We start from the raw sequence: 23495 nt of genomic DNA, 5'->3' as shown, positions 1-23495 counted from the left end.
AACAGAACTACAAACGCAGCAATGCCATTGCTTGAACGTGGCCCTGCAAACTATGCACCAATCTGACTTGGAAATATTTTATCATTGCTGTTGGATCAAAGTTCTAGAAATTGCTCTCTAATAGAATTGTGCATCTACCCACACCTCAAACTCTGAAGGAAACAGTGAAAATAACATGACAACTAGGACTTGAGTTATTTTTACAGGATTCCCTACATCCTACTCTCATGAATATGATGACTGAGGAGATATCCCCACAAATGTTTTCTCTTAAGTTGTTAGCACTAATATGCCTTGCAATAGTTGACTACATGGATCATCTCATTTATTCTTTTTAATGTCCCTTTTAGAGTGCTCTATAAATACTACACTGTACTTAGAAACAGAAACAAGTTTGTGGCAGGTGCGATGTACAACTACTTCCAGATGAACACAACTTTAAGACCAACTATTGCAAAAGTATTAGGTTATTTCAATGAAAAGTATTAGGTTTTAATAGCATCCTGCAAAGAAGTTCAAACAGTGCTGTAAACCTTTTTGTAAACTGACATACATCTCCGCATGGTGTCAATTCAATTGGGATCTGTTACACCTCGGAGTCAAAGGCAAAAAGGGTTCCAATTCACCTGTGGACCCGAAGCATTCAAGTTAGTTGGGAATCTCTGATCAACAATGTGGATATTACACAGGTAAGACGTCAGACTAGAACACATTATAAAATGTATCTATTTGAGTATCAGGTTTACCTGATATAAAGTAGACAAAAATTTCATTTCTCTATCATCTTCTTCAAACATTTCCCACACAACCTGTATTTTCTGATTAGTGATATCTCCTTCTGCATATTCAGCATGCTCTATATAATGCCATTAATCTAAATGTTGTCTTCTAAGCTTAATCCTTAAGTTTGAAACTGGAATATCACTATGCCTTAATTAGTTTCCTGAATATTCTTGAATAATATATCCACTGGGTTTTTCCATCCCCAGACTAAAGAGCTCCAGGCTTTCCAATACCACAGAACTCAGTTACTCTAAATTATGCATTTACTGCTCTTTTCTGTACTGATTCCAACATTTGGATACCATGCTCTAATACAACAATTGGAAACATAAGCACAGATGTACTTGCAACCTTTACCCAGGAACCTACATTTACCCAGCACCTGTAATATATACAGTGAGCATGATCCAGTAGTCAGAAGTATATGCAGAGGAGTATATTAGATGAGATGGGAAAATCTTATTTATTGTGAGGTTATTTACAAGAGGCAGAGGATGTTGAGGATGGAGTTTCACAGCATATGTCATGGGATACTGCCAAAGATAAAGCAGCCATTTGGGATGTTAAACAGTGAACAGAAGATGTTCAGGTTGGGAGATGCTAACAACTGTAAGAGGATGATTTTCTCCTAGATCTAGGGTGCGTTTTCTCAGGAACTGAGATCAGAAGGAATTTCTTTGCCTGCGGGGCTGTGATTTTGGAAATTCTCTACCTCAGAAGGCTAAAGTTAATAGATCACATTCTGTATTGAAGGCATGTTGGAATCTAGAAAAGTCAAAGAGTAAGAGGATCAGGTCAAAAGATTCCAAAGATCAGCAATAATCTTATTGAACGCTAGAGAAACCTGAGAGTCATGTGACTTTTCCCAGTCCATATTTTTTCTGTTATTTTAAGGGATAGGTGAAAATACAAACACCCACCTTCTGAAATTATATTCTTTATACCTGACTAAATATTTCAAGGCCTTAGCAGCTTTCATTAGTTTTGACAACCATTGAACTTTTGGTTTCAATGCAATATATATTAATGTTCTTTCACTCTTCACTCTCGTCTCAACGTTCTGTATTTATTCAATTTAAATTGCACTTCAGAATCAGAATCAGGTTTATTATCACCGGCATGTGATGAGAAATTTTTTAACATAGCATGAGCAGTTCAATGCAATACATAATATAGGAGAGAGAAAAAAAAAAAAAAATCACTCAATCAATTACAGTACAGTATGCCTATATTTAGATTTAAAAATGTGCAAAAATCAGAAATACTGTATATTACAAAATGAGGTAGTGATCAAGGGTTCAATGTCCATTTAGGAATCGGATGGCAGAGGGGAAGAAGCTGTTCCTGAATTGCTGAGTGTGTGCCTTCAGGCTTCTGTACCTCCTACCTGATGGTATCAGTGAGAAAAGGGCATGCCCTGGGTGCTGGAGGTCCTTAATAATGGACGCTGCCTTTCTGAGACACCGCTCCCTAAAGATGTCCTGGGTGCTTTGTAGGCTGTCTAGATTTACAACCCTCTGCAGCTTCTTTCGGTTCTGTGCAGTGGCCCACCCCCCCCCCCAATGCCAGACAGTGATGCAGCCTGTCAGAATGGTCTCCACAGTACAACTACAGAAGTTCTTGAGTGTATTTGTTGACATGCCAAATCTCTTCAAACTCCTAATAAAGTATAGCCTCTGTCTTGCCGTCTTTATAACTGCATCAACATGTTGGGACCAGGTTAGATTCTCAGAGATCTTGATACTCAGGAACTTGAAACTGCTCACTCTCTCCACTTCTGATCCCTCTATGAGGATTGGTATGTGTTCCTTTGTCTTACCCTTCCTGATGTCAACATCAGCTCTTTTGTCTTACTGACGTTGAGTGCCAGGTTGTTGCTGTGGCACCACTCCACTAGTTGACACGCTATTTAAAGACAAATGTTTCAGATTTTTGTGTATGCCTTGCATTTCCCTAATGTTTACACTCTGGATTTAGAGACATCTGCAAACCTGCATGTTTCCTTCATACCCAGCTTCAATCATCTCTACAATTCAGGGGTATGAATGGCTCAGTGGAAGAACGGCTGATCTATGCAATGGTACCTATTCCCAAGGTTGTAGAATGTATTTAATTTTATACTCAGCACAATAGAGTAAAAGAATCTGCAAATATTGCCTGTTTTTGAGAAGCATATCCCAGATTCATATTTGCAACAAATGCAAAAATAACATGTTTGAAATCAAATCTGTTTATTTAAATATTCAAGCATGGTGAAAAACATAAACATCAGGATGAATCAGTGTTAGGTAATATTATTTTCAAAATATATATGATATCCAAAATGTTTCTGAATGGTAAATCTGTCATTTATCTAATCTTTGCCCTTGAGACTACAGACAAAGCCATCAATTACTTGGAGTAACACAGACAAAATGCAGGAGGAACTCAGCAGGATAGGCAGCATCTATGGAAAAGAGCAAAGAGTTGATGTTCAGGAGTGAGACCCTTCATCAGGACTCGATTGAAGGTCCTGATGAAGAGTCTCACCCCTGAACATCAACTCTTTGCTCTTTTCCATAGGTGCTGCCTATCCTGTTGAGTTCCTCCAGCATTTTGAGTGTGTTGCTTTGGATTTCCAGCATCTGCAGATATTCTCTTGTTTGTGTTTGAATTATTTAGAGTATCCTCTGCTCCAGTAGAAACTGCAGTCGTATCATAGCAACTGCATACCTAGCATAAAAGCAACATTTTGTGGATGCTTTTTTGTTTTGTTCAGAAAATCAGAATGAAAGATGCCAACAATATGAATCCTGAATGAAAATCACAGAAAAAATGTTTGCAACAGATTTTAGATTTGAAATTGACTTTAGAACTAATGAAGTAAGAATTGCTACCTTATAAATACTGTGAATTTTTGATCTGCTATATATTCATACTCAGCTTTTTTCAAGAAGCCAATTCTCCAAGCCACCTAACTCTTTTTTTTTTAATAAATTTTTTTATTGAATTTTCAAAAGAGCCACCTAACTCTTGATCTCCTTTTAAGATTTAGCTGTGTAGTCACCTGGATGAGGTGTGGTTTCAGGTAATTGGTGAGGACATAGCAGTAGAATATAATGGGACAAACAAGAAGGTCATCTGCTTTGATAGAAAAATTGGAAAAGCAGAGCAATTTTTAAATGGAGAAAGACAGAAATATATCCGTGTTCACACAGATCTGAGTGTCTGTGTATGAAACACAACATGTATAAACGGCACGCATTCATGACAAGAGGAATTGGGCACAAGATATCAGGTTTCAATTACATAGGATCATTTCTGCAGTATTCTGCACAATCTGATCTCCCTGTCCAAAGATATAATTGCCATTGAGGGAGTAGAGTGTAATTATTCCAAATGTATTCCAAGAATTCTAGGTTTTATTATATGAGACGATAGTAAGTAGACTGGGTTCATATGCCGTTGAGTTTAGAATGAGAATGAGAAGTCATCTCGTTCAAATTCTTAAAAGGGTTCAACCTGGTAAACAAAGAGATAATGCTTCCACTGGTTGGAGTGTCAGAAAATGAGGAGTGGGTCATACAGGACAGACAGAAGACATTTATCCATCTAAAGCAGGGGTTCCCAACCTTTTTTATGCCATGGGGGTAAATACCATTAAGTAAGGGGTTCATGCACCCCAGGTTAGGAACCCCAATCTAGAGTAGTGAATCTTTGGAATTCTTAACTCAAGAAGGTTTCAGTTGTTGAGTATATTCATGGCCTAGATCGAACATTTTGAGGTATCAGGGGCAACCAAAAGTTGTAGGGTATTGTAGGAAAGTGGTGCTAATGTGAAAGGCAACCTATGATCTTATCAAATGGCAGAACAAGCAGAAGAGATAAATGGCGTACTCCTGCTTATATTACTTTTGTTCTTATTTGGCCTTTTACTATTACTATGACTGAAAACCTCGAGATTATTTTTAACCCTGCCTCCATCTCATATCTTCTTTCAGTGCAATTGAGCAAAGACTTTACTTTCTGCGAAGGCTGAAGAGAGCTGGACTGTGCACATCCATACTCACGACGTTCTGAAGATGTGCAATGGAGAGCATCCCAAAAAGCTGCATCACAGCATGGCACAGAAACTGCAATGCTGCGGACATGAAGGCTATACAACTGGTAGTCAAAACTGCCCAGTGCATCACTGGCACCATCAAGGACATACTGTATATACAGAAAGGTGCCAGGTAAAGGCTAGCAATATCATAAAGTATCCCACCTACCCTGCTCATGGACTGTTTGTCCCACTCCCATCAAGGAGGAGGCAATGTAGCACCCATGCCAGGACCACCAGAATCAAAAACAGTTACTTTCCTTCAGAGTAAGACTGATTGACACCTCCACCCACTAACACCCATTACTTCATTATTTCCTATCAGAGTCACCTTATGTACAGATTCTCCTATACCTAGCAACACTTTATGGACATACAATCAATCTATGTATATAATCTATTTTATGTATTTATATAACACACACAAAATGCTGGTGGAACGCAGCAGGAAGTACAGTCGACGTTTCGAGCCAAGACCCCAGTCCCGATGAAGGGCCTCGGCCCTGAAACGTCGACTGTACTTCCTCCCTATAGATGCTGCCTGGCTTGCTGCGTTCCACCAGCATTTTGTGTGTGTTGCTGGAATTTCCAGCATTTGCAGATTTCCTCATGTTTGCGTTATGTATTTATATTTTGTGTATTTTTTATTATTGTTTTCTTTATCTTACTGTGTTTTTATTGTGCTACATCATATCCAGAAGAACAATAATTTGGTTCTCTTTTACACTTATGTATTGGAAATGACACTAAACAATCCTGAACCTTAAGAAATATTAAGAAAAGATGGTGGGCAACAAGAGAGCAATCTTCTGAGAACCATGACATACACAGATTCCTCAGTCCTAGTGCAGAATTCTGATAAAGTTCTTAAAGGGCCTGAGAGGTTGGAGGATTTGTCAGTGAAGAGTCCAGAAGGAGAGTACGCCGTCCCACAATAAAGTGAAAACCAATTAGGAATGAGATCTGGAGAAATTTCAATGCTCAGAGGCTAGCAAGTCTTTGGAATTCTTTATGTTAAACAGTTCATTAAAAACAGAGACTGACAAATTTCTAGGTATGAAGGGACATGGGGACATTGCAGGAAAATGTTGCTCGAAATGGAAGAACAGCCAAAAAAACTTACAGAGCAGACTGAAGGTATCACACAGTTTATTCCTGTTCTGCATTTTTATCTTATTTTAAGACTCATAGGGCTGCTCCTAATTCTCAAATTTTGTTGAAATCCACATGCCCCACTCTGATGAGAAGTAAGATCTCAGGGGTTGCTTGAACCCACTTGCAGGAGCATTCTCAAGAACATCTCAGCAATGACTGCCCATGGTACGAATGACGTTGATTCTATCTGACAGCAAACTAGAAAATACAGGTGACCTCCTACATTATAGCCAATTAGAGAAGGAAATTCACTCGTATAGAATTCACAAATCACTACTTAGTATTTTAAATTATGGAATAAAATTTGCTCACAGAACTTTTGAAGGGAAAAGTAGACCAACAAAAAAAAATGTTTTATTTTATTTAAATTTTTTTCAGCTTGCTTTCCTTCATGGACGCATCACACCTTATGTTACAGAAAACTATGGCCCCATTTTCTACAAATGTAAACCTGCCCCCCCCCCCCCCACCACCAGTATGATGCAGAGATGTCCTGTAAAAGCAGAAGGTTCTAGAAATACACAGCAGGTTAGACAGTATCTGTTAGGAAAAAAAATTGGGTGAGGGTCAGGTCATGCCTGATTAAGTTTCTCAAGGAGGTGACAAAATAAATTGATGAAGGTAGATTGGTAGATGTGGTGTATATGGATTTTAGAGAGGCACTTGACAAAATTCCCCATGGCAGGTCCATCCACAAAGTGATGAGGCATGGGATCCATAGAAAGTTGCCTACTTGCATTTGGAATTGGCTTGCCCACAGAAGGCAGAGGGTCGTAGCAGACAGAGCATACTCCGCCTGGAGGTTGATAACTAGTGGTGTTCCACAGGGATCTGTTCTGGAACTGCTGCTCTTGTGATTTTTATAAATGACCTGGATGAGGAAGTGGAAGGATGGATTAGCAAGTTTACAGATGACATGAAGGTTGATGGTGTTGTGGGTAGCACAGAAGGTTGTTGTAGGTTAGAACGGGATGTAAATAGATCTGGGTGTAGAAGTGGAAGATGGAGTTGAACCTAGAGAAGAGTACAATGATACACTTTGAAGATTGTACTTGAAGGTGTCAGGCAGTCACCTCCCAGTTTCCACCCAGCGAACAGGAGTCACATGCCACTCATTTCCAACTGATCACCTGCAGCCTATTAAAACCCAGCTCTCATCCACAATCCTCGGTCACTTGTTTGAACCATCCAACCTCAACCAAATACCTTGTTGCTTTGTCATGTTTAGTATCTGGTCTCTCGTTTTGCGGCCACCCCCACCCCGGCTTGTAATTTTGCAGTTTATTATTAAACTACTGCTGTGTTTGGGTCAAGTCTCCCCAACATTTCCTGACAGGAGGTAGAGTACAAGTTAAATGGCATAGTTCTTAGCATTGTGGAGGAACAGAAAGAAGGTTGCTGTGCAAGTTGATAGGGTGGTTAAAAAGATGCATGGTGTTCTGGCCTTCATTAGCTGAGTGAATGAATTCAAGAGCTGTGAGTTAATGATGCAACTCTATAAAACTCTGGGTAGACCACACTTGGAGTATTGTGTTCAGTTCCGGTTGCTTCATTACAGGAAGGATGTGGAAACTTTATGGAGGGTGCAGAGGAGATCTACCAGGATGCTGCTTGACTAGAGAACACGACTTTAAGGAAAGGTCGAGCAAGCTGGAGTTTTATACTTTTGAAGCCAGAGAATGAGAAGCAACTTGATAGTGGTGTAAAAATTTCTGAGAGGCATAGATAGAGTGGGAAGCCAGCATCTTTCACTTAGGGGACAATGGCCAGTCCCAGAGGATATACACTAAAGGTGAGTGGAAGAAAGGTTAGGTATGAGGTCAAAGGTAGGTTTTTTTAAACAGGGTAATAGGTTCTGGAGCACTCTGCTGGGGTGAGGCTGATCTGATGCAATAGGGACACTTAAGAGTTATGGATTAGATTAATAGGTTAGCACAACATTGAGGGCCAAATGTGCTGTGTTCTCCCAAAGTAGAGGGCAGAAACCACTGAATAAAGTTTTTTGTTTAATCTTAGCCAATCTATCTTGTCCAGCTTTGCAGCCACCCCGTCCAATTAGCAGTCGAATGGAAATACAACAGATGGAACCTGGAGCAATACACAAAATGCTGGAGGAACTCAGCAGGTCGGGCCCTTTTGTGGAGAGAAATAGGCAGTGGATATTCCGAGTGCAGACGCTTCACCTTGTCTAGTCCAGATGAAGGGTCTCTGCCCGCATCTTCGGCAGTCCATTTCCCTCCACAGATGCTGCCTGACCCCCAGAGTTCCTCCGGCATCTCAGTTGTGGTAATCAAACGTCAAGAGAGTTGTATGTCAACGTAAAAGCCACAAGAGCTGAGAGCAGTCCTGCAGGAATCCGGATTTTTTTTTACAGATAAGAACACAAAGTCACAACCTCCTGAGGAAGGGGCGAACATGTCCGAAGTGCCGCAATTGTCACCATCTTCAAAAAGGGGATTGCGGATTTAACTTTATAAACAAAGCAGTGCCACTCTCCAAGATTCAAAACTCCCAAACGTTGACATGATGGTGTAAAGATATGGCATGCGGGGCATTTTTTTAAACTGCAGAAATTACGACGGGACTGAAAGCGGTCGGCGAGTCGTCCCGGTCACCGGTCACTCACCCACATCCGATCAGCGGACCGCGCCCGGCCGTCCAGAGCGAGCGGGCGTGACGCCATCGCGCCGGTCGGAGCGAGCGGGCGTGACGCCATCGCGCCGGTCGGAGCGAGCGGGCGTGACGTCACCGCGCCGTGCGCCCCTGCCCGTGACGTCACCGCCAGCTTCTGCACTCGGGGGATGCTGGTTTAACTACCACCTTTCCTTTTTTTTTTAATTGTTGCGACAATAGTTCTGCGGGAATAAATTTTTACAATATATAATCTTTAGAAAAATTATCTAGCGTACATCTGGAGGTCGGAGAGAAGGTCCGGGTCGGAGGTGAACCTGCCGTGCTGTCACCGATGGCTGCGAGTGGCTGGTGTGTGTGTGAGTTTCTGAGGTGAGGAAAGGGGAGCGGGGGCTTCGCTCTTCGGCCGGGCAGCCACCGTGTGTCTGGGGTTGGTGTAGCCGCTCGGTTGCTTCAGCTGTGATGCATCATTCATGGAGAACTGAGCTCACTGCAAATACGGAAACACCAGGGATTCTGCAGATGCTGAAAATCTAGAGCAATACGCTTAAAGCAATGGGGTAATTGGCCTGATGGCGGGTCGACTGTTCATTTCCTTCCACAGATGAGATCCTTCAGTATTTTACATACATAATATAAAATTGAATTTTGCATTAAGACCCTTCTGCCCACGATGTTGTGCGGTTAAGTTCAAGTTTAATTATCATTCAACTATAAATAAATGTAGCCAAACGCAATAGCGTTCCTCTGGGGCCAAGGTGCAGAACACATTGCCCACAGCACCCTGCTCATAGCTCGTAGCAATTTGAGGCCCTTTGTTGGTCAGGGTCAACCATGGATATTGCATCCTAGCTGTCTTCATGATATGCAAGGCAGGGCAGTACAATGTGGAGAGCAAGCTGTTGCCCGTGTAGCAGATTCCCCCTCTCCACGCAGCTGATGGATCCAAAGGAATGGCAGATACCAATACAGTTTGGCACCGGCGGCAATGCAGGAGTTGTCAGTCAGTGTTGAACTCAATTTAGGACTGCCTTCCAGACTCAAAGCCTTCCCCATGAGTGGGTATAGCTGAAAGGCAGCGGAGGTTTGAGGTCAACATTTTCTTTCTCCTAGATGAGCTGCCAACCGTAGCTGATGAACCCCATCTGCTCCAAGTCGTTGGTTTTAAGGCACCAGTAACCTGCCGTTACCCGACTGGTGATTCACCTCCAGGCAGAAAATGGCCCATTTAATACCAGCCTGTGCCTTAGGAAGCTAATTCTGAATCCACACAGCTAGGCTTCCCTGGACCCCATGCCTCCTGACTCTGAATAAGCCTGCCATGGGGAATCTTGTCGAACACCTTGCTAAAGTCCATGTACACTACTCCACTGCTCTACCTTCATCAATTTGTTTTGCCACTTCCATGAAAAAGTCAGTCAAGCTCATAAAGCATGATCTGACTCTCACAAAGTCACGTTGAATATCCCCAGTCAGACTATGCTTCTCCAAATGCTTGTAAATCCTGTCTCTAAGAGTCATCTCCGATAGTTTGCCTACCACTAATGTAAGACTTACTGCTCCATAATACCCAGGATTATCCTTGTTATCTTTCGGAGTGTGATGCTGCTGTAAACACTGAACAAGAGTCTGGTGTGAGAGAAGAGAAGTGTTCAATTCCGGGGTAGGAGAGTTGGATAGGTTGGCTTTGTGTGATCTCTCTACTCTTTGCATGTCTTGTACTACATGAGAACAGATGCTATTGTAAATACAAGGTCAGTTGGTATCTGTGGAAAGAGAGAGAAAGTTAACTTTTCAGGTCCTGAATCTTTAACTGTCTTTTTCTGTCCTCAGAGGCTGCCAAACCTGCTGAGTGCTTCCAACATTTTCAGTTTATAGTTCAGATGTTTAGAATTTGATGATTTATTTTGTTTTCATTTTTCTATTGCCAAATGAGGCATTGTAGTTCTAAATATTGATGATCCAGTTCTTTATCAATGACGTTTCTCGTTAGCCAATTGCTCTTGTCAGGCATGAACCTTATTTGGCATATGATTATTTGTATTTGTGTACTGAAGGCTGGAAAATTGCAAATGTCACTTGACTTTTTAAGAAGGGAGGGAGGCCGAAGAAAGGAAATTATAGGCCAGTTAGCCTGACTTCAGTGGTTGGAAAGATGTTGGAGTCCATTTTTAAGGATGAAGTTTTGGGTTACTTGGAGGCAAGTGATAAAATAGGCCAAAGTCAGCACATTTTTCCAAAGAGGAAATCTTGCCTGATAAATCTGTTTGAATTCTTTGTTGAAATTACATGCAGGATTGACAAAGGAGAGTCAGTGGATGTTCTTTGTTTGGAATTTTCAGAAGATCTTTGACAAGGTGCCGCACATGAGGCTGCTTAACAAAATAAGAGCCTGTGGTGTTATGGGAAAGGTACGAGAATGGATAGAAGATTAGCTGACTGGCAGGAGGCAAAGAATAGAAATAAAGGGGGCCTTTTCTGGTTGGCTGCCGGTAACAAGTGGTGTGCCGCTGGGGTGGTGTTCAGACCACTTCTTTTCACATTATACTGTATGCCAGTGAATTGAATGAATGAGTTGATAGTTTGTGGATGATGCAAAGATAGGTGGAAGGGCAGAAACTGTTGAGAAAAAAAGGGTGTCTGCAGAAGGACTTGAACAGATTGGAGGAATGTTCAAAGAAGTGGAAGATGGAATATAGTGTATGGAAGTGTATGATTGTGCACTCTGGCAGAAGGAATAAAGGAGTGGACTGTTTTGTAAATGGGAAAAAAATTCAAAAAATCAGAGGTATAAAGGAACGTGAGAGTCATCATGCAGGATTTCCTAAAGGTTAACTTGCAGGCTGAGTCGGTGGGAAGGAAAGCAAATGCAATGTTAGCATTCATTTCGAGAGAACTAGAATATAAGAACAAGAATGAAATGCTGAGGCTTTATAAGGCATGGGTCAGATCGCACTTGGAGTACTGTAAGCAATTTTGGGCCCCTTATCTAAGAAAAGATGTGCTGGTATTGAAGAGAATCTGGAGGAGGTTCACGAGATCGATTCCAGGAATAAAGAGGTTTATATGAAGAACATCTGATGGTTCTGGGCCTGTACTCACTGGAGTTTAGAAGAATGAGGTGGGATCTCATTGAAATCTATCAAATATTGAAAGGTCTGGATAAAATGGATGTGAAGAAGATTCCTATAGTCGGGAGTCTTAGAACCAGAGGGCACAGCCTGAGAACTGAGGGACATCCACTTAGAACAGAGATAAGGAAATTTTTCTTTAGCCAGAGGGTGGTGAACTTGTTGAATTCTTTGCCATAGATTGCTGTGCGGGCCAATTCATTGGGTATATTTGAGGCAGAGGTTGATAGGTTCTTGATTAATCAGTGCATCAAAGGTTAAGGGGAGAAAGCAGGAGAATGGGTTTGAGAGAGATACTAAACCAGTTATAATGGAATAGCAGAGCAGACTGGATGTGCTGAATGGCCTAATTCTGCTCCTGGGTCTTATGGTCTTACAACGATTGCATGTACTGAGATGCAGTGAAATCAAGGCATCTGTACAGAACATTTCAAAGCACAAGTTCTTCGAGGTAGTACAAGGGAAAAGCCATCATGCGAAGTATAGTGTTATGCTTATGGTTAAGGAGAAAAGGCAGGTGTTACCACATGAGAATTGATTTTAAAATTTGCTGAGTCCTTGGTAGTATATTGGTTATATTCCCGCCTAACATGTTCTCCACTGGGGAGGTGCAATTTTGGGGTGCTTAGCTGGCAAGCAGTCTTGTGAAAGGGAGATCTGAATGTGTAAGTCTCTCCCTGCCAGTACATAGCCTCCCCAACAGCAAGCCTCATGTAGTGACTCCTGGCTGGCGACACGCAGAAACTGAACTCCTTTCAGACACAGGCTAAACTACAGAGGACCTCCTGTACACGGAGCGCGCAGGCCCACCAGTGTGTAGACACACCATGGTGTTCATGAACCAGGTCCCCAGCTATAGGTGAATAGCTTGTGAGCAGCCTTAGGAGAGACGAAGGCTATGGGTGTAACCCAGACATGTGGAGTGGAGCCCCTACGACGGCTGGACGTCACTGAACATCCTTCCAGCAGCTCCTGCAGCCAAGCTGGTGCCAAACATATTGCTTCATAAGCTTTCGTCTGGACGACACTGGTGAGGCCGAGGGGGGGATTTTGACGACTGAGCATCTCAGGATCTCAGTATCTTCCACCCATGATGATGATCAGCCATTGTCCTTCAAGACATTCAGATGCCAACCAGTTGATGATATGTTTCCCCCGCTATCCGAAGGTAGACCGTTCCTATGAAACGGTTCGTAAGCCGGAATGTGGTAAAGTGAATAAGCAATTACCATTTATTAATATGGGAAAAACTTGTGAGCGTTCCCAGACCCAAAAAATAACCTACCAAATCATGCCAAATAACACATAAAACCTAAAATAACAGTAACATATAGTAAAAGCAGGAATGATATGATAAATACACAGCCTATATAAAGTAGAAATACTTCTCTGCAATCATTGCAGCACTGTCTAGCGTAGCGTATAATCTCACTACGTAGCGGAAGCAGTCTCTCCAGTAACCTTTAAGCTATGAAGCTGCAAATCATACCAAATAACACATAAAAATACACAGCCTATATAAAGTAGAAATAATGTATGTACAATGTAGTTTCACTTACCGGAATTGGGAAGACAGCGAGCACACTAATGATGATGATGTGTTAGGCTGAGTCGTCGAAGGTTGGGGTGCTCAGCGATTCTTTTCCAATAAATTGCAGTTTCATCATAGTTAAACACTTGCTTATACGAATAGCCACCTTCTGTAATTATTTTCTCCAGTTCTGCTGGGAACTTTTCGGCAGCTTCAGTATCAGCCGAAGCACTCTCTTCGGTAAACTTTAAGCTATGAAGCTGCCCTCGCCTCAGAAACTGATCAAACCACCCATGGCTACCTTTAAATTCCACTTTTGCAACACTTCCATCACCATTGTCCAGTGCTTTCTGTTTCAGCTTATTAAAAAGACTGACTGATTTCTCCTTAAGTGTAAGATAGCTTAACGGAACACCACGCTTTGTACACCCATCAATCCACTCAAGCAATAGACTTTCCATTCTATCCATTATTGGATGCTAACTAAGAGACCACTTTGCTACGAGCAGAACCAACAGTAACATCGGCAGCTTTCAAGATTCTTACTCTCTGCGTATAAATACTGTAGGGCGAATGGTGGAAGCTGGCCAAATTCAACGCGTGAACAATGTCCTTACTTTGTTCACCACAATCGAAACGCTTAATTATGTCTAGTTTTACGCTAAGTGTAACACCCTTACAAGCTCTTTTAGGCTTTTCCAAAACCTTAGAACTCATCTTGCTAAGGGATGCACAAAATAAATCGACACGTGTTTAGGCAATGCCAGCTAGAATGCAGTTCCGAGGGAGGAGCTTGGCTGCTCGGGGCGTGCGCTGCCTTTTCTCGTAACAGTGAAAACACCCTCTGTTAACGAAAACGGTTAACTAATGTAGGTCTTTCGTAACAGTGAGGTGTCGTAAAGCGAACATTCGAAAAATGGGGGCCACCTGTACTTGTACAAATAGAATTAGACAATTCAGAAAATTGTCATGATTATGATTCAAAAAATTCTCCAACAGTATGTTTAATGTATTCTGAGACTATCCATGTACAGTTTAGCTACTCAGATTTAACTTTCCACTCTGTCTGATGACTATGACATCGTAGTTGCAGGCTCTTAATAGTGTGCATACTCACTTCATACCTATACAAATCTTTCCATCCAGGGATCTGAACTTTGAGGACAAGTTTGTTAAATTCCACAGCAGCAAACCGGGTGCAGGAGGTCAATCAGCACCTGTGGATGGAAATAGTCAATGTTTTGGGCTGAGACTCTTCATTGGGACTCGACCTGAAATGTCGACTATCCACTATTCACTACAAAAGCTGTCTGATCTGCTGAGTTCCTCCAGCGCCTTGTTTGTTACTATGGATTCCAGTATCTGCAGTCTCTTCTGTGTCCATTTGGAGGAGTTCTGTGTTATTTAGCTGAATTTAAATTCCACAGATGAATGTGTTGGGAATTTATCCATGTGGACAGTACCACCACATCCTGCCTTCTTACAGTGATTGCTTCTGAATTTTACGAGTATACTACTAAAATATATTTTTAGGTACTTTGGGCAAATTACAAGAGATGGTTGATTTCCTTAGACCACTTCTGAGTAAGAGGGTTAATACAAAGCAGTTCCAATAAATTCAAAAACTTCTGTGTGTCTTTGCAAGTGAGCCAACCTCAGGGGAGAGGTTACAAATAGTGTGGCAAGAAAATTCCATTTTCTAATGTCTAAGATTTTTACATCTGTGATACAAACATTGATATTGTTTTTCTCCCCCTATTAGGTTTATGTTTTCGTTAATCACTCCCATGCTTTTTGTAACCACTGGTTTACTGTTTGCCCTCATCGTTATTTTGCTATACATCCGATTCTGGGTCTGTTCAAAGAAGAAAGCATCTCAAACTCCAGGAAACAATGTCAAGAAATCTTTGGCAGTAGCATTCTTTCACCCTTACTGCAATGCTGGGGGTGGAGGAGAAAGGGTGTTATGGTGTGCAATAAGAGCATTACAGGAAAGGTGAGTTACTTCATATGGAGTCTCGATTTGGCATTTTTGATAAAAATGCATCTTAACATTTGGAAAGTATTTTCTAAAAGATTAATTAAATTATAAAAATATTTTGTTTAATTGTGACTGCAGGTAAAAAGCGAACTTATAGCCCATTGATAACTTTTTATAGTATTCAAATCAACTTATGACCTTGTTTTTCCCTACACATGATCTCTTCCAGCCCAACAATGTGTCTGTGTCTCTGCATAGAATAAATGTGTTTCTATCATGCATTTATAACCGTAGCTCTGTCAAAAGATTACTGTGGGCTATACTGCACTGAAGCAGACCTCACAGTTTTTGCTGCACTTCTGAGTTACTGTAGTAGTAAAATTACACTCGTAATGCATAACAGAAACATGTTTGAGCCTGCATAGCGTGTTATTGATGGCTTCCAGACATTCCTCTCTGTCCTCTATCTGCAGGCTACTCTTTACAATAAAAATAATTTTAAAAATCAAAGAACACTTATATAGGGTGAAAAAGCAATCTGCTGGAGGAACCTTGCAGATCAAGCAGCAGCTATGATAGGAAAGGACTTCGAACTGAAAGGATGCTGAGTTTTGAACCAAAATATCAACAGTTCCTTTCTTCCTACAGATGGTGCTTGAGCCACTGAGTTCCTCCAGAAAATTGTTTGTGCTTCAGATTCCAGCATCACCAGTCTTTCTTTCGTGTCAGCTTAAGAAATTAATGCTATTAGAATGAAAATTCATGAATCGAACATTCACAATTCAAGGAATATCTAAATAGTACAAATGTCATTGAAAGCTGTTGCAGATTTCTGCTGCATATATATTTAAATAAGTGAAATTATGGTTCTATGAATTAATTCTGCATAACTAAAATTACCACCAACATGCATTTATCATAAATGTTGCTAATGTATGCTTGCTATGTATCAAAATCATCAAGTGTGCTATAAAGTGTCTTCTATAATATGCCTGCACTTACAAAAATGATACATTTTGTTAGTCATGTTCTAATTTTTATGTTTTGGGATTCACAGATACAACAATATTAAAATTATCATTTACACTGGAGATTATGATGTTACAGATCAAGAAATACTGGCTGGAGCATACAGACGATTCAATATCAAACTACCCCAACCTGTTCAATTTATTTTTCTTGAAAAGCGGTATCTTGTGGAAGCTAAGTTTTATCCATATTTTACACTGCTAGGTCAAAGTTTGGGATCTGTTTTGCTTGGATGGGAGGCCCTTATGAAGTATGTTCCTGATATTTGTATAGATTCCATGGGCTATGCATATGTGCTTCCTCTCTTCAAGTACTTAGGTGGTTGCCAAGTAGCATGCTATGTTCACTATCCAACCATTAGCACGGACATGCTCTCTGTGGTGAAGGACAGGAACCGAAGATTTAACAATGCAGCTTTTATATCAAATAATCCTGTCCTGAGCAATCTCAAACTCGTGTACTATCATATTTTTGCCATGCTATATGGATTGGTTGGTTCCTGCAGTGACATTATAATGGTAAATTCCACATGGACTCTGAATCATATTCTCGCTCTTTGGAAAGCAGGTGATCGAACCCACGTTGTCTATCCGCCTTGTGATGTTCAGACATTGTTAAATATTCCATTAGGAGATGACCGTAACAACACAGAACATTCCATTGTTTCAATTGGGCAGTTTCGGCCAGAGAAGGACCACGCTCTACAAATTAAAGCTTTCCATCAGTTCCTTCAGAAATATACTCAGAAGTGCAGTGTGAAACTAATACTGATTGGAGGGTGCCGTAATGCTGAGGATGAAGAGCGAGTATCTTGCCTAAAAAAACTCTGTGAGAATTTAGAGGTAAAAGAGAAAGTTGAGTTTAAGATTAACATTTCATTTGAAGAACTTAAAAAACAACTGTCTGAAGCTACTATTGGTCTGCATACCATGTGGAATGAACATTTTGGTATAGGTGAGCATGTTATATAATTATGTACATCTCGGCTGTGATTTTTGCAAGTTTCTTTTAACTTGGACCATTTTAAAGAACCTGGCATGCACTTTACGGTTATATAAAATTTAATGCTTAAAGTATTATAGACTCATGGTGTGCTTTTTGAGATATTTAGCATTAAATGCTTAAGGGATTGCCTATAAATTTAGTCTTAACTACAACTTAAGCTTCAAAACAAAACTACATGGATAAGTAACATTTTTATGTTTATGGAATAGTAAATCAGTGCAACTGAAATAAATACAGATGAGCATATAAACAATAGGACAACAAATTTCCCTTTCTCCATGTCTCTCCATCCTAGAACAAATGCCCTGTTAAATCCCAACTCCATAATAGCAAAAAATAAATCTACCTGAGTCATAATTGATTTTCACACTGTAATTGTGTTTGCATGTTATTTTAAAGGTACTAGGTGATGAACAATTTAGGTATGTAGTTTCTTTTTGCAATTTGACTTTCTGCATATTAATAATACAGCTGTTAAACAAGAAGTTGCATCAGGTGCTAACTAATCCCCTTTGCAGTTCATTCAGTAGGACCAATAGACTGAGGCTGAATTGCTTTCTTTGAGGTATTTAAATGTGGTTGTGGTGGCACTTCTTAATCTGTTGGGAAATGCAGCAAAATCCCATCCCTTCATTCAACAGGAGCAATTGAAAAGAAAGATGCGATGTGACCAAAAGATTAAAATTTCAGTTAGTTAAGAAAAATAAGTTAAAAAAAATTGAGGCTAGACTAAAACTGGGAAATTTGGAACATGTGGTTTGAATCAACTTTTGATATCTTTTTGTACTACCATGTAGTCCTGGTATAAGTCTATGGATAGGTATTGAATCACCACGAAGATTCTGTATCGAGAGAGCCTAGAAATAGGTTGCTTTAAAAGGAAGGGATTTATGGAATGGGAATTTGTAGTCTACAACTGTCCACTGTAGTGTTCTAAAATACTAATTTTGCAAAAAACTATTAAGTTCCTAATGCTATGATAATGAATGTGCTTTTGTCACTGCATTATTGAACTGCCTCGTCAATCATTTTCTCACCTTTTTTTATATAGGTGTTGTGGAATGTATGGCTGCAGGAACCATTATTCTGGCCCATAACTCAGGCGGGCCCAAGCTTGACATTGTGGTACCTTATGATGGAGATAAAACAGGTTTCTTGGCAGACAGTGAAGAAAGTTATGCTGATGCTATGAATACTATTCTAACACTATCACCTGAAAAGAGAATGGGAATGAGAAAGAATGCACGCCAGTCTGTGAGCAGATTCTCCGACCATGAGTTTGAAATATCATTTATATCTGCTTTGGAACCTTTCTTTAGCCCAAGATGATTACTAAATGTGTCTAAATAATGGCTCAAGCTAAGATAATTATTAAATAATATTTGTAAAATAGGGAGTCTCTCCTTATTCTCCATCCTAAGGGAGGAGAGGCAAAACGATGCACAATATTATATAATAGTTTGTATATATTTGAGAATGTTTACATTTTGTTCATCAATAAATATGACCATAAAAAAGTCCTATTCAGATCAGGCATTTAATTTATTTTCAAGTTCATTTGCCTTGTTTGCTGTTTCAGTAGCGATATAAACAACTTGACATAAGGAAGTGTAAAGATAATAACAACTGCTAAGAGTACAATAGCCATAAAACTTGGATTATAAAGGTAAGTATATCACCATTGTTGGATGAAGGTCAGATAGATGCTGATTTGTGAGATGCAGAAGGTCTTGCCAGGTCTAAAATCATGTACCTAATATTGAGTTGTTAATCTGCTGAAGCTGCAGCACAGAAGATACAAGCAGCATGCAAAAACAGATTTAGTTACAAATGATAACAGACAATTGAACAGTTACCGGGAGGCAGTATCTCTTTTATTTATTGAATGGCAGACCCAGGAATGGGAGTGCTAAAGTTAATACAGAGACATTTGCAATTACAGTGGATTCCAGTTCATTGGGGAACATCAGGACCAGTACATTTTGGTAAAAAATTACGTAATTAAATGAAATATGGAATAACTTAGAATACTACCAATATTACTACAGTACCCTAAAACTGTGTATTAGTTGCTAATTGCTATTGATGGAGGAATTCACCCAGTGTACACTGTGTGTTCTTTTGAATGACTGTAAATGAACAATATCAGCATGGACATCAAGTGAGGATAATGGACTACCTTTATTCAATGTTTTTAATGATTCCATCCTCCAAATCCTCAATTTCATTGTAACATTCAAGATGATTGTCAATACCTTCAAATTCTTAATGGTTCCTAACTTGTTGAAGTAGTGAAATCATTTTACTTTCACTCCCAGCTATTTCTGGCATCTCCATGCCTGAATGCTTGAAACCACAGTGACAAAAATCACTACTGTTTGTATATGCAACTGGTATTATTTAAAACCTGTTCACTTGAAGCATGATGTAGTATCTAATGGCCACATAAGTGCACATGACTAATGCTAGTTAGAAACTGTTCAGCAACAGTCTCCTGACCCAACTAACTGGAAAAGTGTTCCAAATAAATGAAAGAAATCCAGCTATTTTCTCTAATAGTTCTTGTTAAGATTTGTTCCAAATAACCGGCTGTCCCCCATTAACCGATGGCACAATTAACCTGAATCCACTGTATATTCAGCCAGTAGGGCTTGTAAGTTGTTGCAATCTGAATTACACTGACTGGGGAACAGCTGACTGCCCATAATGGTGGTGTGGTGGTAATCTCTTACTTATCCTCATTTGGTGTCAACCAAATTGCATTTTGGAGGAAAATTGCAGCTAAAATGTCTTGAATATTTGCTGTATTCTATTGTTTCAGAAAGTCTTAATTTTTTAAAGTTCAAAGTTTGAACTTTAAATTTGCTTTTTGAATGTTTGCTGGCAAAGTCTGCTTCACATCACTTCTTGTATGCCTAGTTCTGAGTGCTCAGAACCATTCCTATTGTATCCCAATGAGCATAATTGTGGTGCCACATGACACAGTACGTGTCCCCGGTGTGACATTGGGACTTTACTCCAGCAAGCACTATTCATTGATCACCTCTGGCAGTGTTGCCAAAAATAGCTGCTTTTGCCACTGATTACTCCTGCAAATGTCACTGGATCCATAACTCACAGTGTGTGTGGTGGGCACGAACAAGAAAAAAGTTTTTAAAAATGAATATTTGTAAGAAGAGGGCTGTTAATTTTAAGTCCTGTTCTCACAAGATGGCAATGGGTGCAAGATGTGTAGTTGCAGCGACAGCAGTACCTCACAGCTGAATCGTGCATTCATACACCAGAAGATGCTTCCATCAGACAGATTATGATTAACTGTCCTATAATTGGTATTAAATTTAATAGTTCTTTAAAGGTGCCAATCAAATCTATTTAAAAATCTTTATGAACAGGCTCAATGGCATGTTTTCTAAAAAAAATATTGAGACTAAATAAGGAAATTCCATGTGATGAGTAGGCAAGCAGACCTAAAACTGTTTCTGCTAAGGTGGCATCTTTGCTAATTTTTTCCAGATATGACCATACTTACATATGTTTACTCACTGGGGAGAAACATAAAATAATTATATATTCATCTGATGCAGATTGGATGGTCTGTTCAGTTGGTTACTGCAAGTGAAAGTCAAAATAGAAAATATGCAAGTAACAGCTTGAGGAATTAAGTTTTTGTTTAAAATAATCAAAATTCTAGATTTGGGATGTTTGGAATGACATTCTAGTTCATTGGCTGTAGAGTATATAACTACCCATAAACATTCTCAGGAAGTTGCATTTTGTTCTGTGCAATCTTAACTGAATCAGGTACAGGCATTTTGTTTTGATCACAGCATTGTTCTGGCTTGCTTTCAGTATTGAGGGCATTCATTTCCGTGTGATCCTCACTCTCCTCTCCCTGTCCACCATGTACACTTTGACTAGCTCCTTTCCCTTCATTATTATCAGCTCCTGCTGGTTCACCAATTAGTTCTTGCAAGGACTCCACCAGCTGTTCTGTGAGTTCATCTTCTGATTCTTCAAAATTTCTAAAGAATAAATATTCATAGAAATGTCACAATAATATAAGGTTGTACATTACAACATTGAAAAATGTTGGCAAGTCAGTGCAAAATAGTCCATTGTAACACTTCATAACTACTGAATCTTAAAACTCAAAATGAAGCTAGAGCCGTATTTTTTTTAATTGGATCATTTCCAAAGCAATTGTGACCTGTGTAAAATCTGAAATACTTCAAGGTCACTGTGAAAGACATGGATTTTATGTAGAGTCATTCTGTTCTTCCTGGGGAAAATGGCAATGCAAGAGTAATTTTATCCTATACGTATCTCCCCATGTGAAAATCCTGCATCAGAATACATTCATATAGCTTAATTTAGTGTGGCTTTGGAATGTAATTGCCCAAACATGTTAAAGTGCATGGAAGTAATAGGCTCTTTTGACCCACCAAGTCTGTGTTGACAATCAAGCACGCATTCTCCCCATATTCCCATTCACTCCCCTAGAGACTATTCACCAACTTGGGCATCCTGCACATTTTTGGGTGTGGGATGGAACCTACATGGGCATGGAGGGATTGTGCAAATGCCTAGTGGACAACACCAAGGGTCAGGATTAAACCTGGCTTACTGGAGCTGTGAAGCAGAAAATCCACTCGCTGTCTTTAAATGCTGCTTAAATTACCTTTGCTCCAGTTGTACTTAAAGAAGGTTGGGATAAGAGTCATTTGGAGCATAAAGACTGACATTTGACAAGTTTTGGTAGGCTAACAGTAAAAGGAAATGCTTACGTGTCATCATCATCAGATCTGGGCTCCAGTCGTTCATTATCTATTTCGATGTCAGAGACAGAATTTGATTCAGAATCACTGTTCTCCTCTGTTGGTCTCAAAGGAGTTGATTTACCATCTATTGAACCAAAACATGGGTGAATCAATAATAGGCATGTATTAAAAGGCAACAAAAGACTAAATGGAGCGAAGGCTTAATTTGGGATACAGTGAACACAGGTTTTCTCTTTTCTCTGTTGTAGGAAAATCCAGTACCATATGAAAAGGCAATTACTTCACTTCTGTGCCAATAATTACTTTTACTACTTCAAACCAAATCACTAAATTAATCACCAAGTACTTTATTCTGTATAATTGTTGAATGTCATTTTTATTGCACGTAGTGACAACACACTACAGAAATTACTAAAGCATTCTGTTAGCTTTCCCAATTCTATGTTACACCTCTGTACTGGCCTTTTGCAAAAAAAATGCATTTTACTGTGCATCTCAGATTAATATCTCATTGATGACACAGTTCCTCCAAATGTGTAGTATATTTCCAATGCAGTGCTAACAAGGTTACCGTAAGAATCAATTAAAATTACGAATCAACTTTATTTATCGTATAGATTTACAGGTATTAGGAAATTGCTGCAGAATCTCTTGTGTTTCTTGTTAATATTTTATTCAATCAGTGCTAGAGAATCAATATCAGTTTCTGTTCCCGTATCCATTCTATCACTTCTGGAAAACTCCAGAGATTCAAAGAATTGTCTTTGCCCATCTCCTATTTTGCATCTTCATGAAACAACACCAGTTTTCACATCTATACTAACAGCATCTATCTGAACCTTACACCATCTGTCTTTATCCCTCCTCTGTCCCTAGATTGTCAGACATACAGTACAAAATGGGCAGAAATGTCCTTAAATACAGAAAAATCTGAAGCCATTGACTTTGGTTTACTGTATCTTCCTAGCAACCATACAAACTTATCCTTCTCAATTTGCAATTACAATGGAGGGTGTGATATGCATATCTGTGCTCTTTACACTATTGCTAAGATTAACTAATTTCAGCTCCTGAACATCACATATCTTTGCCCTATATTTGGAGAGATACACATATTTCAAGGCTTCTGAAAGGAAGGTGTTTTCGGAAATAGGCTGTAAGGTTGGGCTAATGATCTTTATACTTAATGTTAAGTGTTCAGATTTGGATAAACAGTTTTTCAAAAATAATACGATACACATTTCTTTGTACATTTTGTTGTTATTAAAGCAGGGATGTAGTTCACATTTTCTAAATTAATTCAGATTTTTTAAAAAATGTCACAAATTTATGTTTTACTAGTACATAATTTAGAACTTACAATGTTTTTCTGATTAAAATTTATCTCACT

At 39.6% G+C, this 23495-nt stretch overlaps 3 protein-coding genes across 9 annotated transcripts in view; 1 reads left to right on the top strand and 2 right to left on the bottom strand.

The window, feature by feature from the left end:
• LOC140726945 (copper-transporting ATPase 2-like) overlaps positions 1 to 8710 on the bottom strand; it is a 113820-nt gene extending 105110 nt beyond the window's left edge. The window contains exon 1 of one of the 2 annotated variants that reach the window (XM_073043983.1): positions 8646 to 8710. In XM_073043983.1, coding sequence (XP_072900084.1) covers positions 8646 to 8702 — 57 coding nt within the window. In that variant the 5' untranslated portion in view covers positions 8703 to 8710. Of the gene's footprint in view, positions 1 to 8202 lie in introns of both variants that reach the window. The other variant, XM_073043982.1, reaches the window with a different exon arrangement.
• A 100-nt stretch (positions 8711 to 8810) lies between these two features.
• On the top strand, positions 8811 to 18847 carry alg11 (ALG11 alpha-1,2-mannosyltransferase). Its single transcript, XM_073043991.1, has 4 exons — positions 8811 to 9022; positions 15075 to 15308; positions 16351 to 17276; positions 18379 to 18847. Exons 1-4 carry the CDS (start codon positions 8985 to 8987, stop codon positions 18654 to 18656), a joined length of 1476 nt encoding a protein of 491 aa, XP_072900092.1. The 5' UTR covers positions 8811 to 8984; the 3' UTR covers positions 18657 to 18847.
• A 332-nt stretch (positions 18848 to 19179) lies between these two features.
• Positions 19180 to 23495, bottom strand: part of LOC140726946 (serine/threonine-protein kinase Nek5-like) — a 47541-nt gene continuing 43225 nt past the window's right edge. For all 6 annotated transcript variants that reach the window (XM_073043984.1, XM_073043987.1, XM_073043986.1 and 3 more), the window contains 2 exons: positions 22112 to 22229; positions 19180 to 21349 (listed from right to left, as the gene is read on the bottom strand). In XM_073043984.1, coding sequence (XP_072900085.1) covers positions 21070 to 21349; positions 22112 to 22229 — 398 coding nt within the window. In that variant the 3' untranslated portion in view covers positions 19180 to 21069. The remainder of the gene's footprint in view (positions 21350 to 22111; positions 22230 to 23495) is intronic.

Source organism: Hemitrygon akajei, chromosome 4 (genome assembly GCF_048418815.1).
Source record: "Hemitrygon akajei chromosome 4, sHemAka1.3, whole genome shotgun sequence".
In the NCBI taxonomy this organism is placed as follows: domain Eukaryota; kingdom Metazoa; phylum Chordata; class Chondrichthyes; order Myliobatiformes; family Dasyatidae; genus Hemitrygon; species Hemitrygon akajei.
Note: the sequence above shows the minus strand (reverse complement) of the source record. Positions and strands in the feature narration are given on the sequence as shown.